The 20,484-nt window shown below is 41.8% G+C and overlaps 1 protein-coding gene across 4 annotated transcripts in view; it reads right to left on the bottom strand.

The window, feature by feature from the left end:
• Positions 1-20,484, bottom strand: part of stxbp5a (syntaxin binding protein 5a (tomosyn)) — an 87,076-nt gene that overhangs the window by 30,387 nt on the left and 36,205 nt on the right. For all 4 annotated transcript variants that reach the window (XM_019254937.2, XM_019254938.2, XM_019254939.2 and 1 more), the window contains exons 5-8: positions 19,950-20,050; positions 10,510-10,644; positions 3,046-3,109; positions 2,258-2,341 (exon numbers count right to left, since the gene is read on the bottom strand). In XM_019254937.2, the coding sequence (XP_019110482.1) occupies positions 2,258-2,341; positions 3,046-3,109; positions 10,510-10,644; positions 19,950-20,050 (384 nt within the window). The remainder of the gene's footprint in view (positions 1-2,257; positions 2,342-3,045; positions 3,110-10,509; positions 10,645-19,949; positions 20,051-20,484) is intronic.

The following is a 20,484-nucleotide window of genomic DNA, read 5'->3' as shown; positions in this document are numbered from 1 at the left end:
ACAAAAACATAATGTTTTTTATTTTGATTATACACAGAAAACAGAGTTTTGCATATCATATTCCATTTTTACCATATTCTAAAAATAAAGCCTCCTAAAATGTGCTCACTAAACCTTTAAGTGAATATCATAAAACACTAATCCTATAAATTTTGCCCATACTACCCACCCCTACCATCCCAAAGACCTGATTTGTTTATTTCTTACAGCACTTGCTCGCTTGCTAGTGTGAGCTACAGCCCTGTCCAGTACTATTAGAAAAGTCATGGTGCAATCATAATCACATTTTACTAGTGATGCAGAACACAAGCATGCCCTTGAAGGCTGGTCTGGAGCCAAATTAAACTTGAAAAACCATTTGGATGGTTTGACCCATCAGACATCCTAAAAGAGAGAGAATGCGTCGTGTTTCACAGACTCTTTCACTTCGTCAATAGAAATCACAGGGAAGCGAAATGAGGAGCAGTACCCTCCCCCATTCCCCGCCCACTCAACCCTGAGTCTCTGGAGAGGTGTAACTGTAGGGGTTCGGAGAGAAGAGATGAGCTCCCATGGGAGATCCAATACTAGAGACTGTAATGCCCTAGGAGCAGCGAGAGGATATTAGCTTATCTGAGAGAGGGAGACAGAGCAAAGGCAAAGACGGAGAGAGAGAGAGAGAGAGAGAGAGATTGGTACATGCTGAACATTCAAAATCTACTCTCATTTTGTGTCTATGTAGTCCTCTGTGATTTTTTGTTATCTCAGAGTGTTTATAGCACCACAACACTGCTGATGAAGTGAGCACAAGTATCAGCGTCACAATAATCTCATTATCTTAAAACCAGTTTGGGTCTTTACGCACTGCAGGACCACGTACGTGTTGACTGTGTGTGGGCATGTGCCAGCCTAAACTCCAATGACATATCATGAATGAATATGATGAATATTCATGAATATGATCTCTCATATGAAGTTCCTGTTATGTCTTCAGATCATCCACTGTGTTCAGATAAAGCAGAAACACAATAAATGTGAATGGGCCCAAAAATTTCTACCATTTTTTTTTACCATGACCAGCAGCAAAAAAAAAGAAAAAAAAAAAAGAACACATGCTTTTATTTTTTATTTATTTTTTCACATCTGTAATAGATTCGAAAAACAACCCCAAAAACAGCAACTAGATAAGTGGAAATAATATTTTGCATACACACCAATCAGGTAACAGATACAGCCTGACGCATGCCAGGTCCAGAGGGGATTTAAGCAGCTCTGACACTGAGTCTTTTTTTTTTTTTTTACTATGTTTTTTTCATTTATAAACACACAGTTCGTGCCTCTGGGGAAGCTTATAAAGCCACATGACTCAGTGCTTTAAAAAGGTGGACCTTTTACAAAAAGTTTTATGTTTAACATTGTATCCATTAACATCCATTGTATGTTTTTATGTGTATTTAAAAGTATTATGCAAGCACAATCACGGTGCAGCCCTGCAACCTCATTCTGGGGACACGAACACACGGCAATCTACTGTATTAATCATTGCATTGTTAAAACATGCATCTCGCAAGCTGTGCTCCTTTATGAATGGCACTAATTGTGTAAAAAAACAAAACAAACATCTCTTCTTTAGTCGGAGAGACATCCACTGGTAGATGGATTTTGTTACCAGAGCCAGGACAGCTGTTTCTACCTATTTCCAGTCTAATCAAAATCTCATCTAGCCTTCAGCACAAAAGCAAATATCTGTATTTCCCAAAATATCCTCTCTCCTGAGGAATTACTGTGATGATGTGCATCTTCATTCTTCTCGTAGCTGGATAGCAAAAATCCAGTTAGTGAGTCCAGCAAGAGTTTGCTGTAAAACTCTGGCAAACCAAACTTCAGCTTCATCTTCATTAAACAGCACATTAGAGCTCCTAAGTCCCCCTCTATCCTACTGAGACAAAAGTCTTATTCTTTCTCAGTCAGCACTCTCCTTGTGTGCCGTCATCAGCATATCAACACTCTGAAGTGTCTGTGTGTGTGTGTGTGTGTGTGTGTGTGCGTGTGCCATGTACATACACTTTCTCAGTTCACAAGCCTTGTCAGCTGAAGTCAGCTATCTCAAACTCTCTGTTTGTACACTCGCGAACACACATGCACACAACTATACAGGTCTGTTCATGAATATGTAATTTCATTCCCAGTTTCTGTATTAAAAGACACTGTGTAGATCAGAAGTGGGAGGAATGACTGAAAGCTGTTAGGGAAGAAAGGAAATAGAGGATTTGCCTACCTCATCGTAAGTGTAGCGATAGTCGGCCTTCTTTGATTTCAGATCCCACAGGACCACGATCCCAGACTCAAATCCAATTATAAGCTGGAGAGGAAGAACGACAGGCAGTCAGTGAAATAGGTAGGAGAGATGACAGAGAGGAGATAGATTAGACCCCATGATGGGTGGAAATAGAAGTAACACATTTGACATTCACGCGCCGCATGAAAGGAAGTCAGGTATAAGCAGACTACAGGGGCTCAGGAAGAAATCTGCCCACCCTAGTTCACGAGAGATGACAACAGAACATGGGATTTTTTAGAACATGAAGTATAGTAGTTTTTTTTTTTTTTTTAATTATTATTATTATTATAGTCTTAATACTTCAAAAAACCTAGACACAACGGGCCTTATTTTAACTGTGGAATTACCCCACAACCTTCTACTGTACATCATGTATGCTGGGACAGTGAAGCTGTATTCATCCACAGTTTTATTTATGATCATCTACACACACTGTGTTCTGTGTAAAGGGTTAAAGTAGAACATATACAAGCGAGTGTTATGAATTCATCGTTTGTTGGTTGTTTTCTCATCCAGTCACCTTACTCACATAGTTTAAAAATAGTTGAATCAGTGTAAAGTGAGCAAACCTGCTCAAACTACTCTCCTTCCAGTCAAACCTTATATTTAAAGTGACTCTAACTGTCTGCTGGTTGGAGAATTTGTCAAGCGTTTCATTTACACTCGCTAATATCAAAGTAACAACACCTTATTTTAAAGTGTGAGAAGAAGATTTTGTCCTTTACCTTTCCCTCATCCATGGGGTTGTCACTTATGTGGACCACAGGTCCGGGGTGAGCCTTGGAGGACCTTATGAGAGAGACAAAGAAAGAGACATATACTGAGTGTTTTTCTCTTTAAGCCGTGATGCGTCAGTACTCAGACTTCAAAACAACGGTATGGACGTATAGCTCATAGTGATGTATGGAGGTCGGAAGCGAGTGTATTTGAACCTGTGGATGAGGTCCACAAGGGAGGACAAAGCTGCCAATCACTCCAAGGCTCTAAAAGGCTATTCAAAGACATAAGCTCACTTAAGGTTGTGATGGATGGCTCTGTCAGGCCTGCCAGTCCCCAATGGCTATGTGTATATGCGTGTGTGCGTGTCCATTTGCATGTCAGCGGAGAAGACAGCACAAAATGCTCGGCTGCCCCCCCCCTCTCCTTGTTCACCCCACCCCATCCTCTCCTCCTGTCTGTGCTTTACCCTCCAGACAGCCTTATGTCAAATCTCCTCTCTGTGTGTGCCACATGGTTGCAGAATTTACCTAACCTCCCCTGCCTTAAAGAGATGATGCGGGCTGAGGAGCGCCGGGGAAGGTCACAGCCGAAAAAGAGTGACTGTTAGAGCCTGAAACATAACCCGAATACCAGGCAGCAAGGGCACGCACGGCTGACAAGGAGAGGATGAGGAAGGAGCTGCAATCACATGTAAGTAATGGAAAAGGAGGCAAGGAAAAACCTCGTTTTGGCCAATGTCTTAGCAGAGTACAGAGTTTTTTTATTTATTTTAGGACGTCTGACAGTGAAGAATAGGCCATGCTGATGATAATCAAAGTCTGAAAATGTTTTTATTCCATTAGAATTACATGTTTATGATTAAAATCTATAAGTAGAGTATTAATGTAATGGACGGAGAAGAAGGGAAGCATCTTCAGCAATGTATGTGTGTGTCTGCGTGTGTGTGTGTGTCTGTGTATTGGAAGGTAGCAGTTAGTGGGCAGGCAGGCAGTCAGTCAGTTGTCTCTATATTTAGCCTGTTTGTGCTGGAGCCTTATTACCTAAGCTCTGCTGCAGCTGGAGCTGTTGATTTATCTAATCCCCCTTCACTGCCTGTCTCTCAGCTAAGAGCCGCCGTCCACAACAGCACGCACACGTGTGTGTACTCACACACAACATTTGCATGTCGGCACAATTGAGACACATCTTAACACCTACATCCATAACAAACAATTACCCACTTGCTGAATTACAAAATGCAACTAGTACGCACAAAAGCTTTGCCCTCTCGTCCCACGTGGTTTGATTTCCTCTTGTTTTAGGATTTCAATATGCAACGTCCTCCATGTCCCCCCCCTGTGAGACTCCGTAACAAATCGGTTTTGTTTAAAAGCTCTTGTTATACAGTAAATAAATCTGACACGGACACATTCACAAAGTCCACAAATACATGTTCAGGTTTGGAGATAAAAGAATCACCATGGCAACAGAGACAGGATGGGCAGAGCGCAGACAGGCTCCCAAAAATCATCCGTACTCCGCTACAAACACACAAACCCACCCACACAAACAACGCCTGCTTAACTACTTCAACACGCTCCTGTAACCACACATTCCTGCCTGTGTGCTGCTAATGACTCTGCGTTTTGCAGAAAGAAAAAAAAAAGAACATGCAGGCATGTGTATTATAGCTTTTGCATGTTCACACAGCATGCATTAAGCGTTCTCTCTATTTCCAGACATGCGCGTTGTGATTATTCTCATAGCATCCATCGCAATTATAGGCATCACGTTCTTATCTTTCAGCTACTGATTAAAGGTCTTTCATGTCTCACACACACACACAAACACACACTCTCTCTCACACACACACAGTGTATGACTACTAGAGTTCAACTAATTGCCTCATGGCAAATCTAACGCTTGTTCAGTACATCATAAAATCTTGAAAATCTTCACCCCTTGGTACCTTCAGTTCAACCAGTCATCTGTTATAAACCTTTATTGCGCAAAATCCTTCTTTGTAGATCAATGATCATCCCACCTGGTGCTGCCTTCAGTACATTAAGGAAAATGGACCGTTGCTGTACGTATGCGATGCAAGTGCACACACAAAGACCTGCGTACACACACACACGCACCATAAAGCAACTGTCTGTGGGTGTGTAGATGACGCAGGGAGAATGTTTAAGCAGTACAAAGGGTAACACCTCATTGACTTTGAAAAGCTCTCTCCAGTGCAGGCGCACCTATATGCAAACATGAAATAAATAACAATATGTCAATTTTAAAAAAGGTATTATTTCTGATTTTATGCATGTGTGGATAAACGCAAAGCATACTTATCCGACGGCTTAAGGCACACACAGACACGCATGTACTCTGACTCACACATGCACGGTGAAGTCCTGAACATCTGGTGTCACCACAGGTGACACTCTGAGGCAGCACAGGCGCAGTCACCATGACAGCGTCGCCGCGGCAACATGACTTCAACAGCCCGTTTGTAGCATGTCCATACCGTATGTGCCCTTGTGTCACCTCAGTAGACTCTGAGTGTGTGTGTGTGTGTTAATGCATAGGAGCTTATGTGAAGTTCATACGTGAGGCTAATTTGTTATTGTTGCATGATTGTCATGTATGGTTGTTCAACAAAACTTTAATATTAAATCCTGAAATTGGCCACAATTGTCAGCTCAGCTAAGATGACAGCACACCGGGGCAGTTGGTAGCGTAGTGGGTTAAGCGGCCGCCCCGTGTGTGGAGGCTATAGTCCTCGCTGCAGCTGGCCCCGGTTCACTCTGCCCCCTGCTTCCTGTCTATCTTCAGCTGTACTATCAATAAAGGCATAAAAGGCCAAAAAAATCATCTTAAAAAAAAGATGACAGCAAACCAACAGAAACAGCCATGATGCGTAGCAGTTAACATCATAGTTTTGGGAAATATGCATATTCACTTTCTTGCTGAGATTTAGACGAGATGACATTCGTTTCTCATATCTGTCTGTCTTCTAAATATGAAGCTACAGCTTGCAGCCATTAAGCTTACTAAGCACAAATAATGGACACAGGGGAGCGAGCTAGCCGGATCACTAACATAGCTCACAGCTTATCCCAAAGCTGTTAATATGTTATCTAGTGAGATTTAGTGCTGTTGAACTATTTTTTCCCTTTTGTACAGAGCCAGGCCGGCTGTTTTCACCTGTTTTCTGTTGTTATACCAAGCTAAGCTCACCGTCACCTGGCTATAATATAACAAGAAGGCAAATAAATATATTTCCCAAAGTGGGTGCTGAGATATTTCCATTTTTTAACAGTGCTTATATTAGTTTGGTTTTGTACAGAACTGAACAAACAACAGGCTAAACATATGTAAAACTGTCCCAGAGGTAGAACGGCGTCATCCACAAATCGACGGTTTGTGTCCCCAGCTCTCTCCAAATACACAAGTGTCCTTGAGCTCTTTCATTACTACATGCATGCGTGTGTGTACGGGTGAATGTAACATGCACTGTAAAGCAGAGTGGTTAGAAGACTCGAAAGGTCCGTTTACCATCAATCTAAGACTGAAGTGAAGATTGTCAGAAGCAGCAGCTTATGAACGATGACACGATCATTTACTGATGTGCAAACTGTGCTGAACAAAACGATGAATTGGCAAAGTGATTTGTAATTTCCATCTCTAACTGCATGGAGTGTTGGAAGCATCTGTCCCAAAGAAAAAAAAGGTCACTGTAGGCCTACAGCTGGTGGCTGGGGTCCTGGCAAAGGACCTCACACATGCATACTGAGTACTTGTACTTGTACTGAGGAACATACGTAGAGGCATGAAAAATTCAAACAAGTATTTACAATAATATAGCTTTAGGGTCCTAAGTGGGAGAAAATGAAAGAGGACGGAACAAAAGAGGCCTCAGGCCTGTTCATGTGAACTATGTGTCATAATAATCCGTTAACATTTTACCACTCCTGTCCCGTATCTCCTCGAGTCTCTGTACCCAGTGACCATCCAACTGAATCAAATCAAACTCACACCCACAGACGCTGCCAGGTACAAACGTATAAAGATTCTTGCATATAGAGTACATACATGCAAGCAAATTATGCATGTGAACAAACACAAATTCAAATGTGGCCTTATTGCAATGTCCCTAATGCCTATAGGACTGACTGAACTCTAGTGTAGTGCCATGCAGTTGGCTATGTACTGTAGGATATGTGTTTGTCTAATAGTCTTTCCAGTACAGTAACTTGGGAACAGCGGTGTGAGTCATACAAACACACAGAGCACTGGACCAGGCCAGGCCTGGGGCAAGCTGGCACATCTACAGCAGCTTGTCTCCAAATAGCAGGGCCCAAGGGATGATGACCCCAGTACACACCACATCGTAGCCTCATTACAGAAATCACAATACAACAGAGGTGTAGCAGGGCTAGAAATGAAATATTCAACAATGCTTTCAGTAGTATGATATGTAGGTGATATGTAGGTTAGAGTGTATGTGTGTGTGTCGAACCAGTTACTGTATTTACCTACATTATGTTGTCCTTAAGGTGTCAGAGGAGCCTAATTGCAGTGGCCAACCAGATCTGGAGCACCCTGTGTGTGCTCCATAGGATATAAAAGCCCAAACTTTCAGGGCGGATCACTTTCCTGCGGGCGCTTGCAACCCCATTAGCTTTTTCTTGGTTTACTTTGACTTTACCAAAGGTTTTACCCTATTACACACACACCTACATGTACTCTATTGATGTCACTGACTAACAATCTTAACAACTAACAAGCCTCTCTGGTTATTTTCATTACTATAATGAATATAATTCTGACAACATTCTGCTTTTGTCATGGTCTACAGGGCCAGATCATGACAATAGAACAATACTAATGTCGATGATTCCTACAGTAGTGTTCAACTAATGATACTGTCCTATGACCTAGTTTGAAATTCAGGTCAAAAAATGTCCAACACAGTTTCCCAGAGCTCAAGGTGACATCTGCAAAATGTTTCTTTTGTTCAACTAACCGTTCAAAAGCTGAAGATAATCAATTAAGGGTGATAAAACAGAGAACAACAGTTGTATAGCAATCATTTGGTTATCTTGCTTGATAAATTATTGAAACAATTAATCAACATTTTTGTCTCTATGACTTCTGTCACTCTTGCTTTTGTTACAAGATTAATTCCCCTTATTTAGATCAAGTGGTACATTCGTCTGATGGCAGCATCAGAGGAGAACAACGACAGAGGCACTGAAGCTTTTGTATCTGGACTCCACCCCTGCCAACCCCACACCTGGCAGAGAGACACAAGGAGCGAGAGAACAAGAGAATCACCTCAAACCTCTCTGATCAGCATCAAAGTACACCACAGACACCCGACTCATACACTCAAACAGAGAGCATCTGTAACAAACTGGAGATTAAATACGTGGTACTGCTGCTTCAAGACATAGTTTTCCACAGAATGGCTGCGTGAGTGATCAAGGCCTGAACAAAAACACATGAAAGCCTCATCTCCTCAAACTAAATGTGCAGTCTGGATGGAAACAACACGTCAAAGAAAGTTTTGTGGCGGAACAAACTGTTGCCGAGCAAGATGATAGGTCAGAAAATGCACAATGATGAGTGCAAATAAGCTTTGGGTGGCAAAGATAGAGGCATGAGGAAACAATACAGTACAGAAAGTATATTCCAAAACATAATATACAGCATGTAGCTTGGAATTTGTAGGTGCATGTTGTTATATTATTACTGACATGAATCAAAATTGCTTTTATTATCTTCGTCTAGACAGGAAAAGCTGAATTGAGATGTTTGCTCCCTCTGCAGTTTGTGATGTGGATAATTAAGGCTGTTTCAAATTCCACTTACAGGCTGTGTGACCTTTTGTCTGACGTGACAGTGGCATATTGTTCCATTTCTAATTCTAGTACAACATCCACCAGAGGTTATAGTTGATGGAGTCAAAAAGGACTTGTCATGAATAAGTAAAAAACAATTTTATATTTTCTACTAAATTTGTATATTTGCAGGGTCAACATAATGACATAACCCTCCACTTCAGCATTTTGTTTTTGTGTCTGTTTTCACAAATGGTAGATTTTATTTGATCTTTTTAAAATAACTTTCCTCTAGGGATGTTGGGGATGTTCTCACATCACTGTGGTGACAGCAGGTTAGAGCGAGTCATCCCCTCACTGCACGGCTGGGACTGATCCCTGGCTCTTCCGTTGTTATTTAAGATCTGTATGCGGATCGAATTATTATTCCCACTCGCTTGTACATGCAGCAGATATTTGGATGAGTTACTGGTGAAAGTAAGACGTATTTCACAGAAAGCACTTTTTCATGACCACAGGAACAAACGCTGAAACGAGATGATATGTTGAAATGTGATATGTGTGGAGGGCCTGGGGAAAAAAGCACTGACATGTAGATGAAAGAAACTGAAGAGGAGCGAAATACACTGTGAAGGTGAAGGAGAAAATGAGGAGAATAGTTAAGTAAAGAAAAATGGAGGTTATTGCTTGTCCTTTTTTGTCAGGTAGGATCCCAATATCTGCCTCTTTATCTTATCATCCACATCTACCCTCCATCTCATCATTATCACTCTTTACCTTCCCTTTCTGCCCTTTTTTTCCTTAATTGGAAACCTTTTCCATCTTCCTCTCTATCCTCACTTATCTGTATGACTCCTCTCCTCTGGACCATCCTCTGTTACCTGCATTTATCCCTCTGTCACCATTCACCCATCACTCCTCTTTTCTGCATGTTCCCCAGGCAAAAGCCCTATTTCATCCATCCCACTCCTGTCTCCTCTCTGTCACACACTCTCCCTCCGTCGTCTCTCTCTCCCACCACTCACTCTCGCCTTTTCTTCCCTGCAGCCCTGTCGACGAGACGAGATGTCTGTGTGTACCATACACTGATCTCGGCAGACACCTGTTCCACCCTCCTTTCCCTTCTCTTCCCTCTCTATCCACACACACACATACACAGATGCACAGAAGGGGATGAGGGGAAAGCGTGAAGCAAAACGCTCCAGTGAATAATTTAAGTCTCTACAGCAGGGAACCAAAATGGAGCCTGTCAAGCAGACAGATCCATTGAAACAGCAAAGAGACAGGTCGCTCACTACCTGGAGTCCGATACTGCCTGGAAATGATAGACTGACTAATGATTCTTTCTTATCTCATTAAATTTAAACTACAATAACCTTTTGAACATCAAAATGCTGATTACACAGCATCCCTCGCCTCACTTAAGTGCTGCAAGGTGAGTCAATAGACCCTGCGATCAGTGTTGCAGTGCTGGCGATATGAGTTTGAATTCTGCAGAGTTCAAATATTGATCTACGTATCAGTGATTCCCTTTGGATAAGAACGTCGTCCATACGGCACAAAATGTATACAATTTTGCAACGCAAGGTACTTTCGGAGCATTAAGAGTTGGAGGCAGAATCATGGGGTGACAGGTGGGCAGTAACTCACAGTTCAATGGCTTTGTTCCACATGATGACGTAGCCTGAGAGCGTAAAGGACTCCACGTTGACAATGTGGATGTTCCCTCGTTCTGTGCCGATGTACAACCATTTACTCTGGAAGGGCAGGTGGCAGAAAGTTATTCTGTGAAGAGAAGAAGAGGACCACGAGTTAAAAGAGTGGTGACGAAGGGGCAAGGGAAGAGGAGGAGAAAGGGTGGATGAAATATACAGACAGCTGAGGGACACAAACTTCTTGAAAAATCACTGGACATCGCGTTATAACGAAAGACAAATTATGCAGAAACTTTGAGAGGATTATTTACCACTCCACCAGGTCGAAGAAGTCGAGAAGAGAGAGGCAAACCAAAGAGATTTTGAGCCATTCTCTAAAGACCTACAGGATACTTGAGGGCGAAGAGACGCCCATAATTCTCCTGTTTTCATCATCACACCACCCCCCCCCCCATCTCTTCTTTTCATCCATCCATCAGACTTAAATTTAATGAGTGGTTATAAACCCTTCCCTCCTTAACTGTGTGGCTATCCATTCATCTTCTCATCCCTTTTTTCATCATTCTGTTCTTTCATCCATCCGCCGGCTCAACCTCCAATCCGTCTGAGGAATAACAATGTAGAACCTTGATAATCCGGCCTACTAATATTTCAAGGTCGTCCACCTCCTCCAGTGATCCTTTTGATTTTGCACGGTGGTTTGAGCTACACCTATGGACTCCAGTGACCTGTATCTATGAGACATCATCAGCTGGGACACTACACCCAAGAAGGAAGAGAAACAAAGTTGCATCCATTTCTTTTGACAGCACTATCTTCCTTCTTCATTATTTCCAACGAGGCAATGACCCACTGGAGTATTTCCACTGCGTTCATCGTGACAGACTAGCTCATGTTTAGCAATGGAACCATTCTGCTCATCCTGTTTAATGTTTGAATGCTGTCAAAGATAGATTAAGTACATAAACAGTAGTAGTAGTAGTAGTAGTATGACAAGAAAACATTACATTGAGATAAAAGAAAGTGACTTTCCTTCCTGGGATCAGATTAAATGTTATCTTGTCAAAGATGAATTAATAAAACTGGCATTAAATTTAAGACCAGGCGCTGCAGCATGCAGTATTCCAGGAAAGATCATGATAACCTCTTTCTCCTGTGCTGTCCATGCCCTTTTCCAAACAACATAACATTACCCTGTCTCCTAAATATTACATTGAATTAGCAAATATCATACATACATCTTTTATTGACATAAACATCATTAAGCATCACCATAACAAAGGCACACCTTAATTGAATGCATCTGCAGAACATTCACGATCAGCATATATTTAATTAGTTTTCCCTACAATATCTACTTCTGGAAACTAAAGCATGCTTCACAGTAAAGGCGAGTCAAAGCTCCTGGTTTCAGTTTTTAACTACAACCTGCCATCTTCTACTCTATAAAGTAACCTAAAACGGACAAAATGTTGGATGCAGGACTCAAATTCTAGCCTCTGAGTCTACAGTATTAAAGTTATATGATATATATGGGAGTGAATGTAATATGTTTTCTCTGAAAAATATTTGGCAAAGGATGTTAGAGGTATTTTAATGTATTTTGTTGGACAAAGGGTTACAGAACAGTGACATTATACCATATAGGCGTGCATACACTTACATACACATAGATCAAAACACAGATCTGTGTGAACATGTCCTTGCAGTGACTTTGAGATGACTTTAATGCTCAGGAAGCTTGTAAAGCTCCCCACCCCTCCACACACACTCTCACTCTCTGAGAGTCTATCTCATATTGTGGCTCCAGGGTTATATTGAGAGTAGCAGCTTCCTACTAGAGCGCACACACACACACACACACACACACACAGCCTCCCTCTCTGCCCCAGTGTTCTGCTCTAAAACATGAATATATTCATTTTTTTTTTTTTTTTTTTTTTTTTTTTTGGAGGAGAGGCCTCTTGACATAAATCTTATCAACACAGTTCAAAATGTGCAGCAGACACACAAAACAACAATTACACACACACACACACACAAACACTAACTTACATTTATATACAGCAGGCAGCAGGTCTATGACCAAGCTCAATCAAATGTAGAGATGCACATGCTCATTTAAATCTCATCTGCCAAGGCCGGTTGACTGAGAGAGATGTAACTTTTTTTGTAATCCTTTCTGTTGCGATGTTTTTCCAGACCATGATGTGTGACATCTTTAAACAGCACAGGAGTCATCGGGACAAGTTTGGTGGGTGTTCAGAGCACATGACTTTGACACAGGAGACTGGGATTCATGTTCTGCCATCCACCCACTGTTGTAAGTGTTATGTAACCAAGAGAACAATCTTAATCTGCATTTAGATTATGGTAAAACGTTAATCATGTGATGGCAGCACAGTGGTGCGGTGGTTAGTGCTCGGTGCTTGCATGGAGCTAATGTCATGTCAAAGACATGCAAGTTAATAGGTTAATTGGCTCTAAACTACCCAGAGGTGTGAAGCTAAGTGGTTGCTTGTCTCTATGTGTCAGCTCTGTAATGGAATAGTGACCAGGTACACCTGCCCACCTCTAACCCAATGTCAGCTGGGATCGGCTCCAGCCCTGATGAGTGTAAGCAGTGTTTGTCATTTAAAAGCAGCATTGAGTTGTAGAAAATATAATGCTAATGCAAATTAAATGTAGATGGTGTTTTTTTGGAAACAGGGTTGCAAGAATATCAGCTACTAACTTGGACAGCTGATCATTGAGATGCACACACTTGTGCAGACTCACCAGGCAAGATGACTAAGACCTGACCATGACTTTCCAGGACAACTTGTGGCATCCTTATATCCAGTAAGCAGCCTGCCTGCAGGATTTAATGTCCTTTACCATCTGCATAAACAGATGTTCCTCATCTCAGCAAAATACAAACACTACATGCATGAATGTCTGTTTGTCTCTATACTCCTGCGCCTGTACATGCTCTTGTTTATGCATGTGTGCATGCTTCTCGGCAACTGATATGTAAAAAATAATGTATGTAAATGTATGTATATATATATATATATATATATATATGAATACGTTTGATCTGTGCATGCACACACACACAAGCTAGCTGATCAAGTGTTCTTGTTCTGATCAAGAGCCAGCATGAGAGGGCCAACTGAGAGGAGCAGTGTCACAAGCATAATTATACAAATTTGCTCGCAGTTTAGAAGTGTGTGTGTGTGTGTGTGTGTGTGTGTGTGTGTGTTTCCATTTCTCTGTGTGCAAGTAAACATGCACCCAATTGTTTGTGCAACTGTACTCATGTGTGTGTGTCACTGTGTTCACACTTGTTGTGCGCGCACGTGTCTCTTGGTGAAATCTCCAGCTTCGAGTGGTCACGACACACAAAGGCAGCTGCCAGCTTGCAGGCTCAGGGCCAAACACATTGCCTCAGAAATGACAGACGCCTGCCACACACACAACGTCGAGGCTAACTGCACTGTGGGCTAGACGTATAAGAGCATGGCTCACTGCAAATGAATTGGGCAGAGGGGGTTACTTTAGAAAATCGCCGTTTGTAACACATGGTTTTATGCGATGTTCCTATAAAACAGGGTCATCTCTACAAATGGAGTAATCCGTACCTGCCTGATCTAAGCTGTGTTGATCTAGTGGCGCTCGCCTTTTTCCGAGCAATTTTTATTAAAATGTAGTTAAAATGCCCTTTAGCAAAGCACTGACCACTAACTGCTGCATGGTTGACTAGACAATAATGTGGTATGAACGAAAATATGATTTGGTTCCTGTAATGAGTCTGTCATTGCTGCAGCAAAGCAATAATATGATATTATAAAACACTGAGATGAGATTTATATTATGCACAAATAGAATGTATCCAAAGATATTCATTAAAGAACTATGCTAGTGTGTACAGTGTGAGGTCTGATCATGTTTCAGAACATAATACTTCATATCCTCGTCATATACTGTAAAAGAATCAAAGCCGTATCTGTTCTCTGTTATATTACTAAGCCAATATTTTATTTTACTGAGTTTTTGGAGCGAGTCAGAGTACAGATATTCCTTTCAGCATTGTTTGGAAATGATCATTTGGACAAAGACAGGTTAAAAAAGACAAATTAAGTGCTGAATAGCCTTCATATTCAAATGCCCACCATTGTTGAAATAATAAAACACAAATCAAATAGTAGTCAGTGACATACAGTATCCATCTGGCACAGCTCCAGACTGGATGGAGGCCAGAGACCCCAATCTTCTCACAGGGTCTCAATTAAACAGAATCTAATCTGATAACACTGTGTACACACACACACACACACGCACACATTGTCTCTACCACACATCTCTTGAGCACTTTCACACTCTTTCTTTGCTATACACGCACACCGAGTACACCTGTGAAAATCAATCCAAGCCAGTGCCTTTATCGTCATTTAAGAAATGCCGAAGCTAATTCACCTTTACAGTTTGTTTTTTAATATATGCATGTGCACAGTTTGAAGGTTAAGTCGAAAAGACTGAGGAGACAGGAGGAAATGTTCTGAAGAGAATAAATCCTAGATCAACACTGCATAGCAACTTTAATCAGTCAAATATCTTTGAGTAAACTCTAATAGGATTCATTATTTTGTCAGGTATTTTAAGTCATTTAATTGATGCACAACCAATGTCGACAAAGTAGATATTTTAAAATTTTAGATGGCTCTTGCTGGGATCAGACTTCACGATATTACAGTGCCCAATATTAAGTGATCTGTTTCCAGAGGCATAGATTTGAGCACTGTCACTGTTCTGTTGTGATAGAAACAAAATCTTCTAAAAAGCTTACCAGGGAGCAAGAAAAACTGGAGAGATCGGGTCTCATTTGTGTTGCATGTGTCCTGACGTGTGTGCATGCATGTGTGGTGACCCTAACTCCTCCCTTTTTATTATCTCCCATCATATCACTCTGCACTGATGACAGCATCCACATCTGCAGTGGATTCCTGTGAGGCCAGGAGGTGACGAGAGCATCCTACGCCAGAATGACTCGGCAGGATTTCTTTTGCGCTCCCTCCATCCCCACACTCCTACCCACAGACTGACTCACTGCACTCTGGCTGAGGCCCAGTCTGTCTCAACTCCTCCTCTCCTCCCTTCTATCCTCTCTCCTAGTGCTTCTGATGTGATGTGAATGGATGCTGATGCCGGAGGGCTTTTCTGCAACACTGCTTTTCACCCATCAACTCAAAATCAGACCAGGGAAAGAAGGAGAGAAGAAGAAAAGGAAGGTGGAAGAGGAAGGATCTGTTAGGAGTATTGGAACGGGCCCTAACAGGAAGCCTAGAAGAGAGGGCTACATAAAAAATGAATGTGGAAAAAATAAGAGACTGACTTGAATTGACTGATTTCTGTTCAGCAGTGACCTGAATATAATCTTTTTATTTGATTTAACTCTGTTAACAATAAAAGCAACATAACTTACAGTTTTGACGCTAGCAGGCATAAAGAAAGACATTATTATTATTGTACCCAGTGAATGCCAATCCATTTCTGCACACAGAAAACAGCAATTTATGATCAATAATTAGGATCAATAAGTCTATCTTATCTTATTAGCAGGTTTTAAAGGTGTTAGTAGCCGTATTACTTCTGCTAAGCTTATTCACTCAAGCCCCTCGCTCCATGGTTAAGGCGCAGACATAAAAGTGTTTCCCATGGGACTCACAGCAAGAAAGAAATTTTCTTCAACTATTCCTTAAAATACAAGTGTGCCGGTACAATCAAGCTTTTATTGTTAATCTCTGTGTGTTGGAGCACCTAGAAGTATGTTTGTTTCATCTGACTTGTGACAGGCTGTTGTTGTTCTTTTATTCTGTTGCACCCAGTTAGGAAGATGTCGTGGCAGTTCTGGTTGGCTGACTGTCCTTTTGTTGACGGAGGAAATGGCTGCCTTGTCCTCTACACCCTGACAAGCTAAAGTCAAGCTTTGAACAAACAGTCACAAAGAGGAAAAACAAAGGATCAAAGGTAAAAGTGAGAGATGTGATACTGTGGCAGTGGGTGACTGAGGCTTTTTTTTTATAGGTTTACGGATCTGTCCGATTCAATCCGGCAATATGGCTGTCTTAAAAACCATCTATCGGATTCTCGGCTTCGCTTCGAGGGCCATTCTTACCATCACAGGACACTTCAAGCAATCATCCTCAAATGGCCATTTGGAAATGAAACCTGATGTCATTTTTCTGATAAAATGACTTCATCCAAACAACAAAGACGAGCACACCTTTTATAAGACTAAACAAACCAGAGAGATATTTGTAGCCTTTAGAGCCAGAAAAGATCTTAAAAGCTTATCAGGGTGCAAGACACTTGGCTAAACTGTGTGATGGTTGTTAAAGTTGAAATAAGACGGACCCAACAAAACCCTGATGGTCCCATTAACTTTGGAGGCTGTTCCTTTGGGGCAGCTACTATACACTATAATAATAGCTATGGAAGACTGCAGAGTTGTGTTATGAGTTCACAGAAGGAAAATGGAGTGCTTGAACATAATTCAATACCAATGGAAGACACAATTACCTTTCATATAAAGCACTTCATGTATTGCTTGAATAAAGAGGCAAAGACTGAAACAATTGCTGCCAAGGAGGATATTCTTTATGCTACATTGAACTAGCATTTGTTCTATCGCACTTGTTAGAAATAATTGCACTTTACCCATTATAGGCATGTCAAGATGTGCCAGTTAATCACGAGTTAATGTCAAATTATTATTTAAAAGCATCGATCTATACCTGCTTAAGCCAAAAGACACAGGAATACCTTTGACAGGTTTTAGGTATGTTGTAGGACTACAAGGGTAACGCATACAACGATGTATGCCATGAATCAACTCCCCACACGGCCATTATTTTGTATGTAAGCCCATAAAGTGGCCGGGTCTTGGTGCACATGGGCTGACACCCATCAACATGTCAGTATAATGGTCTCCAAGCAACACCCAAACAGCAGTTTTATCACATTCACTCCACGGATCAGCACATCCATACTACTGTCCTTTGACTGCTTCTTCCCTTCTTTATAGCACATTCAGGATGTGTGCTATGCAGATCACCCAGCTGGTGCATGTTGCGCTTAACACATATGGAAGACAAATACATTCATACACTTATGGGCAATTAGGTATCCAGTTGACCCGAGCTGTATGTGTTTTGGATGTGGGAGGAATCCAGAGACCTGATAGAAAAGATGTTGCGAGAGCAGAGTGAGACATCTGAGATCTAATGCGCAACTAGTACTGTAAGTAACTCACAAGGTTCAAGCCCTATATTTGCATTCCTCCGTCCATATGTTACACATTATGTATGAAAAAGGGCTGAAATCCAGCATTCGTTTGAAATTTTAATGGAATGAGAACAGGGAATGGGATTTATGGTCCCTCTCAAGCCCTCCTCCTGCTTGTGTTACCTGCTCCGCTTTCTCTACTCTTCCTTCCTAAGCCTCTTCTTCTGCTTTTTCCTCTTTCTGCCACTATTTTAGTTCAACTTCCCCCTTTTCCAAATGTCTCAAGTGACTTCGCGGCCCTCTTTCCCCATCTTGACGTCTCTCGAGATGCAGTCACTCTGCGCTCCTCTCTGCTGTGTCTCGAGGTCGTCGCGTTGGACGCCGGTGCTTACTAAATGTCAGAGGCGGTCAAGCGCCTCCACAAGAACACTACGCGCCCTAAAAGCCGCTGCCGGCCACCTGTCCATCACATCAGCGCTGTCTCAGATCATTGGCTCTGACGTTTAACCCATTCATCACTTTTCACGATGACAGATCACCGGCCAATGATATGATTGGCTCTGATGGGTAATCACTGCATGCGTGATTGGAGGAGACAGTGGACACCCACTTCCTTGAGGTAAGGTGATTTTGCACACCAATGGTCTTCTATGGCTCGGAGACAACAACATTGTCAATGGAAATTTGGGTTTTGGAAGCACTATTTCATGTTTTTGCCTATTAAATCATACAATCGCACTATATATTTTCCCTTCCAATGCATGCAACTGCAGGAGCAGTCTTGAGCTCCCAGTTTTGGTGTTGCATTCAAGAAGAGTCTAAAATGTGCAAGAAAAAAATGGTTGCTGAAATTCTCCACGAAAGACTGAAAAATATTCATCCTTTTCACATCACACATGGCCGCTAGTTTGTCTTCTCAATCAGATTTTCTTAACTAATGCAGTCCTTTTTTGCTTTGCCAAGCTTGTCAGTTTTTGGATTGTCCTTGATGAAGTGATGAAAAAAAATACACATCTGACAATGTCAGAGATTTGCTAATCAATCAAGTGTCTCAGAGCAGCTTTTGGCCCCCTACTGTTTTAGCCTTAATCCCGTGATACACCATATATGTGTCCTGCCCTCTTGTTTAAGTGACTTGACCTTTAGTTCTTGATGCAAATCCCTCACTGTTTGTTCACTACTATATTGTTTGATCATGGCTGTTTCAACATAAAAAGGTGCTCCATTTAGTTTGCTGGGTCAACTCAGTTTAGACCCTCTTTATACCTTTAAGTTTACCAGTGTGCTGGCATGCTACAAAAAACTCACACTACTACAGCAAACCTCTGAACTGGACTTTAACAGTAGCACCAAGGAGAGTTATGTACAACCACATGTAACAATGATTTTTTTTTTAAATGTATGCATTCTATATTGTAGGTTGTGTATGTTCACTGTGTGTTATTTATCAAACTAGTTGATTTTCATAGCCCTCTGAAATGAATGGGAACACCTGACAATCTCAAAAGTCAGCTAACAGGTCATAACACTAATATTAAACACCCACATGTTTTGTTTCTCAAACGAATTCTCAAATAAATCTGAATTTCAGAATATTATCCCATCAACGTTAAAGTGGGTGCATTCGCGTGTCACCGTGTGTAATAATTGCCTGTGTGTGTTTCTGTTTATATTTATGTTGGTATAAACCTTCAGGTGTTTGGGTGAGTTCACACCTGTGCTCTAGTGATGGGAAAGCCTCAAAGGCAGAGTAAATGACCTAAATAATGAGTGTTCAGTTAGAAAACACCAGAAAGAGAATGAGAGAGAGAGAGAGAGAGAGAGAGAGAGAGAGAGAGAGAGCATCAGCCTCCCTGTCACCTCCTTTGCCCTGCGCACAGTTTTGCAGGCGTGCCGACACATTTGCCAAATGAAATGCCGTCTGTTTGCACACACTATGACAGTCACTGAAAACTAACAGTTCACACAGGCAGCAAACTGTGACACTGCCCCTGCTCGGAAGGACACAGTTCATGTCGCACCAGAGCGAGTGTGAGGGCCTATTCGAGGAGGGAGAGGAGAAACAGAGGGAGGCGGGGGGCAGGGGGAGAGAATGATGGTAAGATGGACACATTGTGACTTGACAGACTGGTCTTTCTCATGATTTGCAGTCTTGCATGCACCTCTTACCTCTCTCTGTTGAACTTAAGGGAGTGGAGGATGGCCGGTCTCTTCTGCCTCAGGTTCCACAGGTGAACGCTGTCGTCAGCCAGAGCACTCACCAACGCTCCCTGGCATAACAGAAGGGGAAATGCTCAAAGATTAACATACAGGACTTCAAAGAAAAAAACAAGTACCATCACTGAAATACATGCAGGTTATAACTCCAGAAATGTCCCAGATATTATCTTTAAACTACACATTCTCTTTTTAAGCAAGACATTTATGAGTCACACTGCATTCCCTGCTGGAAACCTCAGATCAGGCAGCTTTCTCCCAGGTAACGGTGATGATTCATAAGATGTATATATGAATGTGTGTGTGTGTGTGTGTGTGTGTGTGTGTGTGTGTGTGTGGGGGAGGCACTAAAAATCCTTTCCATCACCCTGCGGGTTTGTTTGAGCTGCTGAGTCACAGTCACACAGACGCTGGCACACACACACACAGAGCAAACACACACGACTAAGTATGAAATACTGCATTTCTCATAAATATGAGGTAAATC

This window comes from Larimichthys crocea, chromosome XI (assembly GCF_000972845.2).
Source record: "Larimichthys crocea isolate SSNF chromosome XI, L_crocea_2.0, whole genome shotgun sequence".
Taxonomy (NCBI): domain Eukaryota; kingdom Metazoa; phylum Chordata; class Actinopteri; family Sciaenidae; genus Larimichthys; species Larimichthys crocea.
This window is presented reverse-complemented; position numbering and strand designations above follow the sequence as displayed.